Source organism: Aspergillus homomorphus (assembly GCF_003184865.1).
Source record: "Aspergillus homomorphus CBS 101889 unplaced genomic scaffold BO97scaffold_5, whole genome shotgun sequence".
Lineage (NCBI taxonomy): Eukaryota > Fungi > Ascomycota > Eurotiomycetes > Eurotiales > Aspergillaceae > Aspergillus > Aspergillus homomorphus.
Window position 1 is genome coordinate 271,301 of NW_020291891.1, and position 17,139 is coordinate 288,439.

General features: G+C 52.3%; 5 protein-coding genes across 5 annotated transcripts; 3 read left to right on the plus strand and 2 right to left on the minus strand.

The window, feature by feature from the left end:
• Positions 1-1,432: 1,432 nt before the first annotated feature.
• Positions 1,433-2,246, minus strand: BO97DRAFT_210641 (uncharacterized protein). Its single transcript, XM_025690566.1, has 2 exons — positions 1,727-2,246; positions 1,433-1,635 (listed from the first exon to the last, which is right to left on the minus strand). The coding sequence occupies exons 1-2, from the start codon at positions 2,111-2,113 to the stop codon at positions 1,579-1,581; spliced, it is 444 nt and encodes a 147-aa protein (XP_025554553.1). The 5' UTR covers positions 2,114-2,246; the 3' UTR covers positions 1,433-1,578.
• BO97DRAFT_403391 (putative RNAPII degradation factor Def1) lies at positions 2,043-5,616 on the minus strand. The gene is made up of 2 exons (XM_025694721.1): positions 4,917-5,616; positions 2,043-4,838 (listed from the first exon to the last, which is right to left on the minus strand). The coding sequence occupies exons 1-2, from the start codon at positions 5,215-5,217 to the stop codon at positions 2,380-2,382; spliced, it is 2,760 nt and encodes a 919-aa protein (XP_025554554.1). The 5' UTR covers positions 5,218-5,616; the 3' UTR covers positions 2,043-2,379.
• Positions 5,617-6,470: 854 nt separating this feature from the next.
• On the plus strand, positions 6,471-7,646 carry BO97DRAFT_306181 (uncharacterized protein; the record flags this gene model as incomplete). The annotated part of the gene is made up of 1 exon (XM_025691165.1): positions 6,471-7,646. A coding segment is annotated over one exon (1,176 nt), but the record flags the coding sequence as incomplete, so codon positions are not given.
• A 1,500-nt stretch (positions 7,647-9,146) lies between these two features.
• On the plus strand, positions 9,147-14,146 carry BO97DRAFT_384513 (putative ubiquitin C-terminal hydrolase; the record flags this gene model as incomplete). The annotated part of the gene is made up of 13 exons (XM_025693429.1): positions 9,147-9,311; positions 9,401-9,481; positions 9,552-9,568; positions 9,630-9,870; positions 9,930-9,956; positions 10,018-10,193; positions 10,247-10,343; positions 10,395-10,470; positions 10,529-10,600; positions 10,660-10,941; positions 11,683-11,778; positions 12,223-13,683; positions 13,744-14,146. Exons 1-13 carry the CDS (start codon positions 9,251-9,253, stop codon positions 14,144-14,146), a joined length of 3,090 nt encoding a protein of 1,029 aa, XP_025554556.1. The 5' UTR covers positions 9,147-9,250.
• A 1,140-nt stretch (positions 14,147-15,286) lies between these two features.
• On the plus strand, positions 15,287-17,134 carry BO97DRAFT_403395 (fructose-bisphosphate aldolase FBA1). Its single transcript, XM_025694722.1, has 4 exons — positions 15,287-15,685; positions 15,760-15,870; positions 15,931-16,233; positions 16,296-17,134. Exons 1-4 carry the CDS (start codon positions 15,578-15,580, stop codon positions 16,854-16,856), a joined length of 1,083 nt encoding a protein of 360 aa, XP_025554557.1. The 5' UTR covers positions 15,287-15,577; the 3' UTR covers positions 16,857-17,134.
• Positions 17,135-17,139: the final 5 nt, after the last annotated feature.

Consider the following 17,139-nt stretch of genomic DNA (forward strand, 5'->3'; position numbering starts at 1 on the left):
GCAGCTCAACGTAAGTAAAGAGAGCCAAGAAGCGAAGTATCCGGGTGTCTCGTCTTTAGGATTCGCTGCTGTGTGTATTGTCGTGCGCGATGATAAGGACGTATGACCCGTAAGGGCGCGCAGAGATCTTGAATTCTGCATGATAGATCGGCCAACTTGACTTAAACGTTGTACTTGTTAGCTAGTAGTAGATGGAAGCTATCGTGTTTGGCGTACCTGGGACCGGCGTAGAAAGTGAGTCTTCCTCTGAGATGGAATGAATGGAGTAGGAGACATAGATACGAATTTCGAGACGTGCCAAATGCAGTGAACGCTTTATGTCGTGCTAACTACCCACAGAGATACGATTAAAAGCCTCTAGCCGTTTGGCAACACGAGAAAAAGATCGGAGAGTCACTATTTTCCAGCCCACAGACCATAGTATACACGAAAACCAGCTGATAAATGCGTAGGAAAGACCAAACCACGCTCCCCTACCTCCCATACTCTACCACCCAAGCCCCCAAATAGAAACCACAACCAGCGCAAGTAACACAAGACCAAGCAAAACCAACCAGAAGAGAAAAAGAAAAGAAAAATGTGCAAGTGCTATTCAACCGCCCCTCACAGCAACAAAGCACCTCCACCCTTACAGGCCGTATCTTCCCAAAGGCTATGGAGATAATTCACAATACAGGAGGGGCCATCCGACACTTGACTGGAGTTTGCTCTATGGTGTAGCTCGCCCGGTCTTCGCCAGTCCATGATTGCAAAAGCCAGGGATAGAACAGGGCCACTGCCCCCCTCAGGCCGAAGAATGGGGGAGGCATCTTCTCCCCCCAGGCTTTGTGGATAAGGAGGCCGGCACTCGAGATCACCAAGGGGGATTGTGCGAAGTCCTCACTTGATGCATTCCACCACACTGGGGAGCGGTAATACAGTAGTGGGCTTCAAATAAATCGATCTGAAGCGCGAACGTGGATTCGGGGTGACTGCGCGGTCCCTCAGGAGATGCCATGGGTGCACTGGATGAAACATCCTTGCGACATTTGGGGGTTAGTTGCGCAGCCTGCACTTCGGTCACCTGTGATAGGGGACCTCCCAAAAAGAAAGAAAGAAAGGCCAAGAGATACGAACCACAGAATGTGGGAAATAAGAAGCAAGGACAGAAAACAGGAGAAAGACAGACTAAGAAGCACAAGTAAAGCAAGAAAGAAACCGAAAAACGAAGGAATGACAGGAGCCGACGGCTATGGGGAGAGAAGAAGAAGAAGAAGAGGAAGAGGAGGGAGAAGACTTCTTATATAGTGAGGGGGACAGAGGGAACGAGTGGAGCCCGCTGGAAGCTGAGGTTGGGAAACAGTGAATGAAGCAGGCTTATCAAGCGGGTCCTGCCTGTGTTTCGTCGATGCCTGGAGGTACAGAGTGAATGGTAGACTGACGTGATATCCATCAATATATCCGGACTGGAGACCTCCCACTGAACACATCATCACTATCATCACATGATCCAAACGGAAATGTTGCACATGGCTTCGTGTCGAGACCATACGATGTGATGACTTCTGTAACTTCCATACAGTAGATGGCGATGCCAGATCAATCTCGGAAATGAGCTACCCAGCAAAGCAACCACCTCGCTAGTACGGGACTCAGCTGCAGGTAAGACTTAGCATGAACTCGCGATACGGAATCTTTTAGTATCGAAGCGCAGCTCACTGCTCCCGTTCAATCTTAGTGCACATACATGCGTTAACCGTCGTTGCCCAGTTACTTCATACATCAGATCAGATCCCCGGTGACAAACGCCGTCCCAATTCAATTCATTGCATTCTCGAATCCCCGTCCTGTGTCCTAATCCAGCCAGATTGCATAAATGATGTCCCCAGCCAAACCCCAAGAAAGAAGTAGTACAGGAAGCGAAAGGTATGCAAGGTCGATAAGAGCATGGGTTCAAGCGAGAAGGGTTTTCCATGGACCAGACACCGAGTTGAGGGCAAAGGGAGATAAAAGAAAATCCGCGAGGGAAGCCATCAAGTATCAGTTGAAGGACATCGGCATATGTCGTAACCCATGAGAGGAGAAAAAGAGCAAAAGGGGCAGAAACACAAAAGATCAAACGTTTTTTTTCCATTCAGTACATCATGAGTGCAACCCCGCGGGGAAATCAACCAAAGAAGCAGCCAGCCAAGCTCTCGTGGAGAGTACAGATTACACACGTGAGAAGAACATAAAAAGGAGCTATGTGTTAACAAGTGGCATATAAAACGAGATATTCTCCTTTAAGGGAGGGGCTTGCCGTACCCCGAGATCAAGGAAAAAGGTAAAGAAAAGCAAAGAGGGAAAGGGAAAGAGCCAATGTAGATTTCATCACCACTTAAGATGTAACGCCATTATCCCCTAGTGGCCGTAGTTGCCCCCCCAGCCTCCACGTCCAGTGTTGCCATAGTAGTTAGCGAAGCCTGCGCCGCCGTAGTTACCATAGCCAGTAGGCTGGTGGTGAGTCTGAGAACCCGCCGCCTGGTGACCGCCCAGACCACCCAAGCCGCCACCATACTGAGGGTTCAGGTGAGGGTAACCACCAAAGCCCTGCTGACCCTGCTGACCCTGCAGCGGGGGAAGGCCGCTCTGGGCCTGAGGCTGACCAGGGGCGCTGTTCGTGGCAGAACCAGGGCGGTTGGCCTGCGCAAGAGATGGGCTGGGTCCGGCCGCCTTCGGAGTATCGAAGCTCTTCGTCTCCTCAGATGTCACCGGGGGTTGTTGAGTGATCGGCTGGTTCTGGCCGAAGCTGCCCTGGGAGCGACCGAAGACATCCGACATGCCAGATCCGAAAGCGGTGGATCCTGCGGCGGCTGACTGCTGGCTCTCCGATGGCTGAGCAGATCCAGTACGACCATAGACTGAGTCACGCCCGGGAATGGTTTGGTTGAAAGAAGCCGCCGTGGCAGGTGAAGAGGTGTGATCGTAAGAGAAGGCGTGGGGTTGACCATACATTCCCGCCTTGCCGCCATAGGGACCATACTGGCTTCCATAGCCGTACTGGTTGCTGTGGGGCATATAGTGATCATCATATCGGCGAGCATCGTCGTACATCGGGCGATTTCTGCCGTACTGGTTCATTCCGCTCATGTATGAGGCGTAGTGAGGGTTGGAGTAGTAAGGGTAGCCGTATCCGTAGTTATGAGCACCCTGGCCTGGCATGTGCTGGGCCGTGGGCGTCTGGGTAGCGCCTGGGAGAGTTGGGTTGGGGGTGGTGTGACCGCTGTTGGGAGCTTCAACGTGACCGTAGCGGCTGGGAGGTTGCGTGGTGGGAATGTGCGGCTGCACTTCGGCGCCAGAGACACCAAACCCGGCTCTCTGGGCAGCAACGGTGGCGTCCTGGGATTGACCATAGGAGCCGTAGTAGTTGTAGGGAAGGCGTTGATCGACAGCATAGAATGGCGAGTATTCGCTGCCGGTGGTCACGGTTGGCTGAATGGGAGCCTGGTTGGCGAAGGGCTCTTGAACTTGAGGTTGAGGCTGCGTAACCGGCTGGGTGAAGGGATCATAGGGTTTGTGGGAGGCGTCAGCGTAGCGGGAGAAGTCGACAAAGGAGTTGTCGGCAGCAGACACCTGGGGAACAGGAGGAAGACCAGGAGCCGGACGGGCAACGGCAGGGGTTTCGGTGGGGACCTGCGCTTGAGTGGAAGGAGGCAGAGAGGCGCGAGGAGCGACGGGAGAATGCTGAGGAGGCTGGGCACGAGTTTCCGCATCTTCTCTGTTCTCGTCAATGTCAACATCGGCAGCATCGCCATTCAATCCCATGCTGCCAAACTGAACAGCCGCGCGATCCACAGCATGGTTGCCTGGCATAACCACGGCCTCCTGCTGCTCCATAACGCGACGTTGAGTACCCGGGGTGCGAGTGCTGTGCTTCAAAGCGCTAGAGGGGTGAATGCTGGCCGGGGCACGGGTGGGGGTTGCGGCAACCGGAGCATTAGCAGCAGACTCGAGAGTGCTGCCCACAGTGCTAGCTGCGGTAGCGGTGGGGGCGGGAGGAGAAACATCGGGGATCTGGGCGAGGTTGTTCCTGGTCAGATCGTCCTTAGGAGCGGGCACTTCGGCAGGAGGGCTAACAGTGATTGGTTCTTCGGTCGGCAGAGTCTGAGGGATGACAGGCTCAGGAGCTTTCTGGGCGGGTGCTGGAACGGGGACGGGGACAGGGATAGGAACAGGAGCCTGGGCGGGAACCGGTGCAGGTGCAGGAGCCGGAGCAGAAACAGGAGCGGGAGCAGGAGCCGGAGCAGGAGCAGGAGCGGGAGCGGGAGCGGGAGCCGGGGCGGGAGTGGGCTCAACTGGTTTCTGCTCTTCCACTGGCGCGGCAGCAGGCTTCTCTGGGGCCTGAACAGGAGCGGGAGCAGCGGGCTTCTTGGGCTGGGGTGGCGGTGCGGGTTTAGCAAACAGACTGGCCCAACCCGTCTTCGTTCCCCCGGGGACCACGCTGGGCTTGGGGACGTCGGGAGCATCGTCTTTCGAGGCATCGACAGGTTCGGAGGTAGCCGTAGGCTCGGCATCGACAGTGTTCTCCGTCTTTGTAACTGTGGCGGTCTCGGGAGCAGCAGCAGCAGCATCGGCAACGGTCGCAGCGACAGCTGGCTTCTCTGTGCGGGCGCCATTGGTGTGAACACCAGCCCTGCCTCCACGACCACCACGGCCCCGATCTCCACGGGCACGGCCCCGGCCCTCAAATCCACCACGTCCACGGCCTCCGCGAACAGAGGGGACGACTGACTCGGTCGGGGTGCTCTGTACCTCCTTGGGCTTAGGACGGCTGCGGTCTGCGGTCTTCTTCTTTACCTCGCCCCACTGAGAGACATTGCCTGGGTAGAGACAAGAGCGATGTCAGCAGCCGACCGAATGTGAGTAGCGTAGCAATGGGGAGTGGGAAAAGAGCAGACCTTCACTGATGCGATCAATTGCTGCCTCCAAGTCACCACCAGCATCCTCCAAAGCGAAAATCAAGTCCTCATCGGTCCAATCGCTGAACAATTCCTTCAGCATGGGCAGGGTGTCGGAGTACTTCTTCTTCATCTGGCCAATTTCTCCTTCATCTTCGAATGCGGCGGGTGCGCCCTCTGAGTTGTCTGCCTTTGTGGATCTGCTACCACCGCGACCACCTCTGGAGCTATAGCCGCCACGGCCGCCACGGGCAGATACTCTGCCACGGGAGGCAGAGGGCCTTGATTGAATTTCAGACATATCTTCTAGTTGTTATTTGTGAATCTCCCAAATCGAGAGATGGTGAAGGGAGAAAGAAAGGAAATGGAGAATGTGACCCAACGTAGTCGAAGGGGAGAAAACAAGGTGCGGCTAGTGGGAAGAAAAAGCGGGTAAAAGGTCGTAATTTAGTGTACGGTAGCAATGATGGAGATGCAGCCTCACGAGAGAGGTCAGCAGCACCCAAGAACCACTAGAAAAGGCACACAAGGGCCGAATTGTTCGAGGATTCTGGGTAAGGAGGAGTTGAGGGAGGGGGAAACGAAAAGAATACGAAAAGCTGGAGAACGAAGTTGACACACCAGAGGAAATAATTCTTTTGGAGGGGGGGAAAGAAAGGAAAGAGAAAGAGTAAGGAAAAATAGGTTGGAAGAGTTGAAGGGGGAAGAGTACAGGTAGGTTGGTAGGTAGGAGGTGCAGAAAGTTTAGCTTAGCAGATCGAGTTCATGGATTTGGATGGGGTGGTGGAAGAAGGGCGGAAGCACCACCAGAAAGAAAGAAAACACGACCAGACAAGGACTGGTAAGGAACAGTACAAATACAGTACTGATCAGAGTGGCCGGGCGCGGCTGAGCGAGAAGCAGCCCTGGGAGTGGTTGCTTTAGTCACTTCACTCTACTCATACTGTAATGAACAAGTCCTTACAGTACAAACTTGGGGTAAGCTTGTCAGTGTACTGTGAATTTCGTCATCCACTACTACTTCACTACTTCACTTTATATAGCGAACACATGAACAAGGACAATTCATCCCTCTCACAATATGGTGATTACAGCTTATGGACTCTCTATTGACTCAAGGCATGCTTATAGTTCAGTACTTCTCCACTCAACATTTTGGGGTTAAGCATGTCACGTGTTACTCATGATACTGTTGACCCTTCTGGCTGATTGCGTCGTGAGGTGGCAGCAGCAGCAGCAGCCCAGCCCTCGCTCACCGCCCGTCAACTTGCGTCCATGATCCGCTTCAACTGGCCGGTTGACTGACCGCGGCGCAGCGCAGGCGCCCGTCGGACTAGCGTTGCCTCATCTAATCAATATCACATTGGCTGGCCCCCTCATCAAACCACCTCCGTCCCTAGCTTTTATTGTCATTTTGAGCAGTAAAGAGAGCAAATCGTTGACTTTCACGACTACAGTTGTTTCTTACACGCTCGCTCGCTCGCTCACTCATTCGCCCAAGTTACAGACTTTTCTCTGATCTTTTGATCCCAGTGGTCTTGCAGCCATCACGTCATGAAAGGCACACCAAGACTAAATTACGCTCCCTGGCTCAAAAGCCTTCACCCCCCGTTGCCCCGGACGCCCCGTCAGTCTAAACAGCTCCTCAACGCCCTTACATCCTCTTTTCGGCGTCAACTTGATCGCGAATATCCATCCACCCGTGCATCCACCCTCGATAAACTCGATGTCTCCGAGGAGCAATCGCCGAGGAATCCCGAGTCCTCCAGTTATGCGACGGACAAACATCTCCAAACCATCTTGGAGAATCCGCTATTTCGAGTGAAACCCCCGAAGGAGGCCAGGGCTATACGGTCGGAAAGAGACTCGAGAGTAGCAAAAGAGCCAATGGTGGTGTTCGAAGAGTTGGCTGCGGCAGGCAATGTCACCGAAGCTGATCTGCGCAACTGTCTGACGTCTCAGCTGCTTATCTTAAGTGGCAATTTCTCGGGTACTGAATTTGTCAGGGCGATGAAGGACTCGAGGACTGCATCGAGGATCGCTAGTTGGTGGTCTGCCTCCGATTCGCAGTCGAGACGGTTGTTGTTCCATTCCGAAATCACGCCTCTCATCACAAAATTCTTGGTTGCAGAAAACATGCAGAATATGGCTCTAGATTGGTTGAGGTCGCTAGCACAGCAGGACATCGGCGGCACAAATGGCCAACTGACCCAACGACCGGCAAGGTTATGGTTCAGTGGGCTTCTAAATGACCTTGTGCTCGCGGAGGCTCGGTACGGGCGTGGGATAGAGTCCGCAATGCGGCTTTATGTTTCCGCACGTAGCATGTCTACGCCCTCCGGGGATCTGGTAATTGAGAACGGGGTCTGGGCACCAGCCCTCCTTTCTGCTGGAGGCCATTTGGGTCAGCTGATTACCCAGAATGAGCCGGAGCATTCCAACGGTGTTTCGCAGGACCTCTATGACAAATATATACAGGTGATCGATACTGTGGCTGCCAATTCATTGCTTCATGCCTGTGTGTGCTTGCACCACCCCACGCAACCGGATCCCATGCCATACGTCAAGTATGCTAGGGCATTACAGAAGGGTCAGGTCGAGTCATGGTCCAGGCTGAGACGAGAGCATTTCATGCGTGCCGGTTTCACCGCTATTCGTATCTTGTTCGATAAGAATCTGGTCAGGGACGCTACTTGGCTGGCAAGATACATGCAGAAGACACTGTCAGAATATCACAATCTGGAAGAAGCGCAATCGGCCCCATTTGATCTGGCACGCCTTGTACCCGCTTAGCTTATCTTTGGGGAAAGTTGGGGACAATATCCGAAGAGACATCGGCAGATTTATAAACATTATCAGGCTATGAGAAACTGAAAGGCATTTTGGCCCCATCTAAGCCCACGAGAGGCCATGTCAGTCGAGCCACAAAGATTGTCGGCTACGTTATCACCGCCAAATCCTCGCTTACGGTCAAAACAATGAACGAAGAATCATTAGGACATGTTCATTAATGGTTCAACCCTTTCAAGAAACAGATTACCTTTTTGACTTCTCTGATTTTGCCTCGTTCAAGGGAGCGTACTGTACCCGGATCAGCCCCGTTCTACTCCAGCGGCTCATTTACCCTTGGCAAGTCAAGTTGCAGCGCGATCTCTGTTGAATCCTTCGGCTCAAGTTCTTGCATGAGCTGATGCACTCAACCGGCTTCAGAAACCGGGGTCCGGAAATTGCGATAAGATTGAGTTGAGGCGTGGAACAAGCCAGCGCTGCTGAAGCAATCTTTCTGGGATGACGCGGTCGACTGATCTAATCAAACCTCCTACAGCTGCTTTGTCTGAGAAGCCGACCGATGAGGCTCAATGGAGAAAATCGAACCTAGGCGCGAGGTGTGAGCATTTTTGTATACGGCTTGGCACAACCTGTTATTGAGAAGTCTAAGCATCAAGGGTGCAACAGACACTACGGCAAAATAGTGGAAGACTGATGAGCAGTTTGCTGCTCCCAATATAAGATCTTCCGCTTCTTCAGTTAGAGATAAAAGTCATCCTGCTAACGGGGCCAAAAGGCCAGCAGTTTTGTTCGAAAAGAGAGATCCGCTCAGTGTTCTGGCTGGCCATGGATGGATCTGGGCAAGAGATTCATCGAGTTCAACAAGAAGACCTGATTAGACCTACTACTTTCACTGGCTCCTTATGCGGTAGTCAGGCAGGGTGGTCAGTTGATTACACCAAGAGACCTCGTCTTCGACTTCGACTTGTTCATTACGATATTATTCCTGTGAGAATCCACGTGCCCACAGTATATGTGGAACTGCCAGTATCAAAGAGAACTTGGCTAACTAGACAAGATATGCATTCAGCTGGAAGATTTTCCACGAGCAACAGGACCCTGATTATAGATTCACATGTCTAAATTTCGATAAACATCGTACTGACAGCGAGCAATGGTTCTGCTTTAGTATGTAGTATAGGTATCCTACTGCACAGTAAGGCGCGGAGGAGCCGATGAAGCAGCAATGTCATTGGACTAGAGCCGACTTGCCATCGAATTCCGTCATAATACTATTATATCATTGGTTCAGGTCCGTTGGATCTAATCCAATGATGCTCTAGTGTGTCTCACTTGCTAATCGCCGACATCGGGTTTGATCACCGCTGAGTCACATCCGGAACGGAACAACTACCCCATCACCCCGCCTTCACTAAGGTGCAGTGTGTGTCATAGGTCTAGCTCCTATAAACTTATTTTCTTGTTGAAAAGTCTAGAAATCATTCTTTCACTCCTTCCTTAACTCCAATTGTGTACTGTCTCAAGAATTTCACCAAAAAATCATCATGCCTTCCAACAAGATCTGGCTGCGTGCTGAAACCAAGCCCGCCGAGGCTCGTTCTGCTTGTATGGACAACATCCGACTCACATAGTCAACGTTGCACTCAATTTACTTTGACATGCCTTACTCCAGCATGGTGCTGATTACTGGATAGTAACTCCCACCACTTGCAAGGCTCTTATAGATGCCGGATACGACGTAACTGTTGAGCGCTCTACACAGCGCATCTTCGATGGTAAGCTGACTCACAATATGTTCAATGGAACTCGGAGAGTCAACGTCTAATAAATTGCTTGTTTCCACAGACGAGGAGTTCACCAAGGTATGCATGTCTACTTACACTGCTCTCCTGCGACACGAGTCTTACAACCTGTTTGATAAAGGTCGGAGCGCCTCTGGTGGAAGAAGGTTCCTGGGTGAAGGATGCCCCCAAGGACGCCTACATTCTTGGTCTCAAGGAACTCCCTGAAGATGATTTCCCCCTCGAGCACGTCCACATCTCTTTCGCACACTGCTACAAGCAGCAGGGTGGCTGGGAGAAGGTTCTGAGCCGGTGGCCCCGAGGTGGTGGTGCTCTCCTCGATCTCGAGTTCCTCCAAGATGAGTCCGGACGCAGAGTAGCTGGTAGGACCCCATTATTACCTCGGTAGCTATTACCGGTAGCTGATATTTTCTCGTTCTAGCTTTCGGTTGGTCGGCCGGTTATGCTGGTAAGCGCATTCATGGAGGATCACTTGTCCTTATCGACCTTATCGACTGAACTCCACACAGGTTCTGCTTTGGCCATCAAGAACTGGGCATGGCAATTGACCCACCCTGAAGGCGAGACTTTGCCCGGAGAGGTTCCCTATGCCAATCAGGACCTCCTGATCAAGTCTGTCAAGGAGTCTTTGGAAGCCGGAAAGAAGCAGTCTGGCCGCTCCCCTAAGGTGCTTGTCATCGGAGCTGTGAGTACCCACTTTTAGTTCGTTGCGAAGGAGACATATCTGATAATGAATAGCTCGGTCGTTGCGGTAATGGTGCCGTCCAGCTGGCTAAGGATGTTGGCATTCCTGAGTCCGACATTATTCAGTGGGATATGGCGGAGACCAAGAAGGGTATGTCGCTCTTTCACACAGCTCCAGAGCATTAGCCACTAACAGTCACAGGCGGTCCTTTCAAGGAAATCATTGAAGACGCAGACATCTTTGTCAACTGCATCTACCTATCTTCTCCTATCCCACCGTGAGTTCGCCAATGTACTGATAATTCTCATGTCTGTGGAAACTAATGACGATTCTAGTTTCGTCACTCCTGAGACCCTTGCTACGCCCAACCGCCGCTTGTCAGTCATCTGTGACGTGAGCGCTGACACGTAAGTTCTATTCTAACGTGTCCTACCAACGGGTTTCAGCTGACAAAGGCATCACAAAGTACGAATCCTCACAACCCTATCCCCGTGTACGACATCACAACCACCTTCGACAAGCCTACGGTACCTGTCACCCTGCCGGCTGGTACTCAGGGCCCTCCCTTGAGTGCGATCAGCATCGACCACCTCCCATCTCTCCTGCCCCGGGAGAGTTCCGAGCAGTTCAGTCAGGCTTTGCTTCCTAGCTTGCTCCAGCTCAAGGACCGGGAGAACGCCCGCGTCTGGAAGCAAGCTGAGGATCTCTTCAAGGAGAAGGTCGCCACCTTGCCTGAATCTTTCCGCGCGTAGATATACCTTTGTTTAATCTTTTCAACCTCTTTCACAAAGCCCGTTTGTATAAATCTCTTGGGATACCTGTCATGATGCCATTTGCTGGAATTTGTTACGGGATATTTTGCATGCGAGGAGCATGCCCTGGCTTGTCGTCTGGTTTACGGCATTTCACTAAAGTAGATGGGTCTAAAAGCAATGAAACCAATCTCTTCCCGAAAAGTCTAGGTTTGTAGCGTCGCATAGTATAGGCGATGTTTGTTCGGCGATAGACGTTGCAGGGAGCTTGAGTGGCCTGAGGCTGAATTTCAGATCTCCTGACACCAAGTTCAAACGACATCTCCGCTCTTCTTCCCTGTCACCTTGACTCGGTTTGAACCAAGGATTTGGCATCCGCAGAGCATTTTCGGCGTTCAAGAATATTCAAGGGAGTCATACACAGCGCTCAGTTCATGGTTTTCTGCTTATTCTGCCTAGTCAAAATCGCGACCATACAACGCAGGCAGCAAGGGATTAGCACACTATCAACTGATGTCCTTCCATTCGGGCGTTCGCCCTCCTGAGTTCGCTAGGGCTCCTGATGTGCTGATATTTGACCTCATTTCGGAAATTGCTTCCATCGACGACAAGCCATATAATAAGGAAAGGGGTGATGCGCCTGAGATACAATTTGTGGGGAAATCGAACTGCGTCGGGCAACATTTGGGGGGGGGGGCTTGGGGCGCTCGGCGCTGGAGAACCTCCGAAATACCAAGCAAGAAAGGATCAATGCTTTTGCCGCCTTCTACCTGCAACGGGTCAACTCGCATTGCATCTATTGTGCTGAGATTGAGTGTACCAGTCCACCACCTGTGCTAGCATGCGGTGTTGTTCATTAACAGAACCCTAGACTCGGCCTATGTGAGACCGCTGCCACTCTGATTGACGCCCCTCTCCCCCTCCCAAACCTTACCCCATTTTCTCTCCACATCCCTCGGTCTATGGGGGGAAAACGACGGCTGACGATTATCCCACTAGAGCTGCCGAGAACGATCGAACGCACTTCATCCCCGAGACCCCGACCTGCACCAGCCCGCTTGTATATATACGTGACTAGTTGGAAGGTTGAAGGAAAAACTCGATAATCCTCGTCTTGGCGTCGGGATTCCATCCGCCCTTCTTCGTTTGATCGTCCACCCCTCCGTGGCACAACTTATCCCATGGAGCGGCCATAGCACCGGAGTCGATAATCTGCACATACATCGCTATTCCTATCTTATTCGGAACTCGTGACGAATCTCCGCTCTATCCCGAAGGGTGATGCAGGAGAAGTCGACTACAGTCGCCGCGTACGCGGCTGGAGCGTCTCTTGCGGCCGTCGCCCTCTTCTACGTTTTTGGGCCGAATTACACAATCGATGGCGACGAATCAAGTGACAGCGGTCGTAAGAAGAACATTGTGGGGTTATCGAACCCCGCTAATGACTGCTTCATCAACTCCGTGCTCCAGGCTCTCGCGGGCCTCGGGGAGCTGCGGGTTTACCTGATCCGAGAGCTTCATCGACGTGAGCTGGATGGGCCAGAGATCTACAGTCTTCTGCCACCGCTGGACGAGATCCCACGTGATGGGAAGCCGGATCGGATCCGAGAATTGCAGCAGGGGACCATCACGAGGGCACTCAAGGAGATGCTGGATCGCCTGAACGAGCGCCCGATATACAAGAAGACGATATCCGCGCGGCCATTCATTCAATCACTCGAATACGCCTACCGGACAAGAATTAGTCGCAGTCAGCAAGACGCGCAGGAGTTCCTGCAGATCGTGGCTGAGCGGCTGTGTGACGAATATCATGCGGGAGTCAAGGCGCGATTGAGGGCGAAAGGCGCGGTGGAGACTAATCAGGTCGCTGACTCGGGACATGAACCTCCAGCGAAGAGTCCGACGGATATCGAAGTGCGCATCGATGACGGGTCTCCGAATGGACTTCCCGCTATCATCGATACCAAGCTGAAGGAAATCGACAATGAATACAGCTTTCCTTTCGAGGGAAAGCTCGAGTCTCAGATCGAATGTCAGTTTTGTCATTATAAGTACAAGCCGAATCAGACATCGTTTGTCAACCTGACGCTGCAGGTCCCGCAGAAGAGCTCCACCACACTCAGCGCCTGTTTCGATGGGCTACTCAAGACAGAGTATATCGATGACTTCAAGTGCGACAGGTGTCGGCTGCAGCATGCCCTGGATATCAAAACGCATGATTTGACTAGGGCCCGTTCGAGCGAGGAGAGAAAACATCTCGAGGAGGAAATCGAGCGTATACAGAACGCAATCTCGACAGACCCTGAAGGCGGATTAGAAGGTGTCGGCTTGCCTCCTTCGGAGCTCGCACCAAAGCGGAAGATCGCACGACATATGCGAATCGTTGCGTTCCCCAAGATCATCACTATTCACCTTTCCCGATCAATCTTCGATCAAAGCAGTTCATCCAAGAATGCAGCCAAGGTGTCTTTCCCTGAACGCCTGCCTCTTGGCGGTATCCTGAGCCAGAAATGGTTTCGACTACTAGCGATTGTCTGCCATAAAGGTAGTCATAACAGTGGACACTACGAGTCTTTCCGTCGCAACCATCTATACGCGCCCTTCTCCACTCCTGATGCATTCAGCTCATATGCTCAGAGTCGAGCCACCAGTGAGAACCCTTCCGTGGCACCCAGTCCAAGGCTGGGAGCTCGTCAATCTTCAGAACCTGAGCCCACGGCGCTCAGTATCTCGACATCGTCGGAGCCGGCAAGCCACTCACCTAATATGTCCCCGGCCCCTTCACGCTCCACCTCGAGTAATGAGTCTAAAGCATCATCTCAATTACAAACTCCCTTGTCACCGAGTCCTCGTCCCACCACATCAAGCTCTAGGCTTTCTTTTCAGAGTAATCGTTCTCGATCGTCAACATCCAAGCAAACCCTTTCGCCAGTTTCCGATCCGCTCAGCCCATCGAATGAGAGCGGGCGCTGGAGCAAGACTTTCTCGAGGACATCCTTCACTAGTGACAAAGGCACGCAGCCCACGGAGACTTCAGCAGCATCCAGCTTCCGGCATCGCCGCCGCCGCAAGCAAAACGATCGATGGTGGCGCATCTCCGACGAGAAAGTCAAGGAATGCAAGACGTCTGATGTCTTGGGCATGCAGAAAGAGGTCTATCTCCTGTTCTATGAGTTGGAAAGGCCAAACATTAGTGCCTAGTCTGAGGTGCTGGTATACATAAGAGCAGAGTCCTCTAGGTGTTCATGCCGGAAGAATCTATAGAAGGACCAGTAACAAACAGTACTGCTGGTACCAAGAGAGAAATACTTGAGTTTAAACTAAGTTTGATCTCAGCGGCAATGGCAATGTATCTTTGTATAGCTTTCATTTGAACGATGTCCACGTTCAACTCTCTATTATCAAAGAGCGTAGATGAAACTTCACCTAACGTGAATTGGCAGCCAAGACTAAGTGTAATAACAGATGCGCAATCAATCTGATAACCCGGCAATAGCCGTACGTAGTGAAAAGACCTTGTACTTGAGAACAACTTGGAAGGCATATGACCCGGTCCATAGAGGGATCTCGAACCGGAGAAATGCTCCCCGCAGATTTTTCCGATAGGTCGAGAACAGGATGAAGCACGAAAGAAATACGGAGAGTCCGGGGTCAGTGTTTTCGCTCGGAAGGAGCAGAATGAATGTTATATCCGAATTACGGCGGTGATGCGGTGAGCTTGAGTCGGGATTGTTGAGCTTGCTACTGCATGGGGAGAGACCTTCAGCTTCCAGTGAAAGTAGGTTGGGGAGATGCGTATCAGCTGTCCTTCAAGCACCAGAATGAATCAACAGCAGTTCATCATGGATACAGTACTACCACCACCTGGCAATGCAGGCTGCAAGCAGAAACCGGTTGAGGAGAAGAACCCAAGGAACGAGCCGGCCGGGATGATGTCATGTGATGGACGCGGGGGATCCCGGGAAGCCGGCCGAGGAAGAGAGAGAAAGCAGAGAACGGAACCTAAGCAAGGCGCGTCATCGTCGGCTTCAGAATGGAAGCATCATCCATCAATGCTCCATTATCGGACTCCAATTGTCCGGTTACGCTCCAATGTGACTTCACTTACTTCTACAGAGGATTCGGTCTCTTTCTTCGACCTTTTTGATTTCCATCTTCCTGTGGTTTTCTGTCCTCTGGTTCTTGTCAGTCTACACTCAACAGCAACAGCACTGATTTCATACTGAACACATCGTTCCCCACCAACCGGTGAGTTCTTTCGAGCTGCCCCTCCATGACTGGCAGTGACACACTTCGTCACTTTGCCCCCCCTCCTCCTTTCCACCCCTCCCACCCCCTCCCCCCTCCCTCAAGTGAACTGTGTGTGGTGTGTTTCTCCCTAGCAACTCGTTGCCCCTCTCTCTCTGCCCGATTTGAATCTCCAGCTCCGTATTCGTCGCTCGGTAAAGGCCTTTCCGTTTAGTTCAAGCTGTTCCAGAATTTATTTCAACCTTCTTTCTCTCCTCTCTTCCTCTTCTTCTCTTTTCTCTCTTCTTTCTCTCCATCTAATTAATCCTCATCTCCCCATCAGTCATTTACTCATCACTTTTTGTACCACTCTAATCAGCCAACTACCAGTCTATTACTATCACAATGGGTGTCCTCGAGAAGCTCTCCCGCAAGGCCGGTGTCATCGTCGGTGATGACGTCCTCCGTCTCTTCGAGTACGCTCAGGAGAAGGGCTTTGCTCTCCCCGCCATTGTAAGTCATCCATGCCTCAATAGACCTTTGCAATGCTTCGAGGAGCTTGGAACTAACCACTTCGACCGTTGTAGAACGTGACCTCTTCCTCTACTGTTGTCGCTGTCCTTGAGGCTGCCCGCGACCAGAAGTGCCCCGTCGTTCTCCAGGTCTCCCAGGGTGGTGCTGCCTACTTCGCTGGCAAGGTATGTTCTACATGAGCCTTATGCATCATTAGGCGAATAAGGACTGACAGCTTGCTCCAGGGTGTCAGCAACGATGGCCAGAAGGCCTCCATCGCTGGTGGTATCGCCGCTGCCCACTACATCCGCAGCATTGCTCCCGCCTACGGTGTTCCCGTCGTCCTTCACACCGACCACTGCGCCAAGAAGCTCCTTCCCTGGCTCGATGGTCTCCTCGATGAGGACGAGCGCTACTTCAAGCAGCACGGCGAGCCCCTCTTCTCCAGCCACATGATCGATCTGTCTGAGGAGCCCGTTGACGAGAACATCGAGACCACCGCCAAGTACCTCAAGCGTGCTGCCCCCATGAAGCAGTGGCTCGAGATGGTAAGTTCTAACTGCAATTGCACGTCAACGCCATAGCAACCCGTCTGACCATCTTCGTTCAGGAAATCGGTATCACCGGTGGTGAGGAGGATGGTGTCAACAACGAGGACGTCGACAACAACTCCCTCTACACCCAGCCCGAGGACATCCTCGCCATCCACAACGCTCTCTCCCCCATCAGCCCCTACTTCTCCATTGCCGCTGGTTTCGGCAATGTCCACGGTGTCTACAAGCCCGGCAACGTCCGTCTCCACCCCGAGCTCCTCGAGAAGCACCAGGCCTACGTCAAGGAGAAGACCGGCTCCAAGAAGGACAAGCCCGTCTTCTTCGTCTTCCACGGTGGCTCCGGCTCCTCCAAGGAGGAGTACAAGCAGGCCATCGGCTACGGTGTTGTCAAGGTCAACCTCGACACCGACATGCAGTACGCCTACCTCACCGGTATCCGTGACTACGTCCTGAACAAGAAGGACTACCTCATGAGCACCATCGGTAACCCTGACGGCGAGGACAAGCCCAACAAGAAGTTCTTCGACCCCCGCGTCTGGGTCCGTGAGGGTGAGAAGACCATGAGCAAGCGTGTCCAGGTTGCTCTGGAGGACTTCAACACTGCTGGCCAGCTGTAAACCAAAAGAAGCTCATTAATGTTTCTCTGATGTGATGTGATGTGTTTTCGGATTTGACGAAACCAGATACCAAGTACATAACTTTTCAAAACAATTTTCTTAAGTGTTCATTTCATTGGGGGCGAGGGTGTTGAGTGTAGTCTAAATTTAGCCTCGTGGGTCGATTGATGGGGTGTCGATGGGCCGGTGTCGGGGATGGTGATTAGTAACGTTGCAGTACAGTATTGTAGCACAGTGGGCAATTGGTAATTTGAAATGAGAACAGTTCCAGCAGTTAAGCTAC

Coding starts and splice junctions, on each gene's coding strand:
- BO97DRAFT_403395 (XM_025694722.1), top strand. CDS start 15,578: ATGGGTGTCCTCGAGAAGCTCTCCCGCAAGGCCGGTGTCATCGTCGGT. Junction 15,686..15,759: donor GCTTTGCTCTCCCCGCCATT/GTAAGTCATCCA, acceptor CGACCGTTGTAG/AACGTGACCTCTTCCTCTAC. Junction 16,234..16,295: donor TGAAGCAGTGGCTCGAGATG/GTAAGTTCTAAC, acceptor ATCTTCGTTCAG/GAAATCGGTATCACCGGTGG.
- BO97DRAFT_210641 (XM_025690566.1), bottom strand. CDS start 2,113: ATGGAAAAAAAACGTTTGATCTTTTGTGTTTCTGCCCCTTTTGCTCTT. Junction 1,636..1,726: donor GGCAACGACGGTTAACGCAT/GTATGTGCACTA, acceptor TCTTACCTGCAG/CTGAGTCCCGTACTAGCGAG.
- BO97DRAFT_403391 (XM_025694721.1), bottom strand. CDS start 5,217: ATGTCTGAAATTCAATCAAGGCCCTCTGCCTCCCGTGGCAGAGTATCT. Junction 4,839..4,916: donor AATTGATCGCATCAGTGAAG/GTCTGCTCTTTT, acceptor GTCTCTACCCAG/GCAATGTCTCTCAGTGGGGC.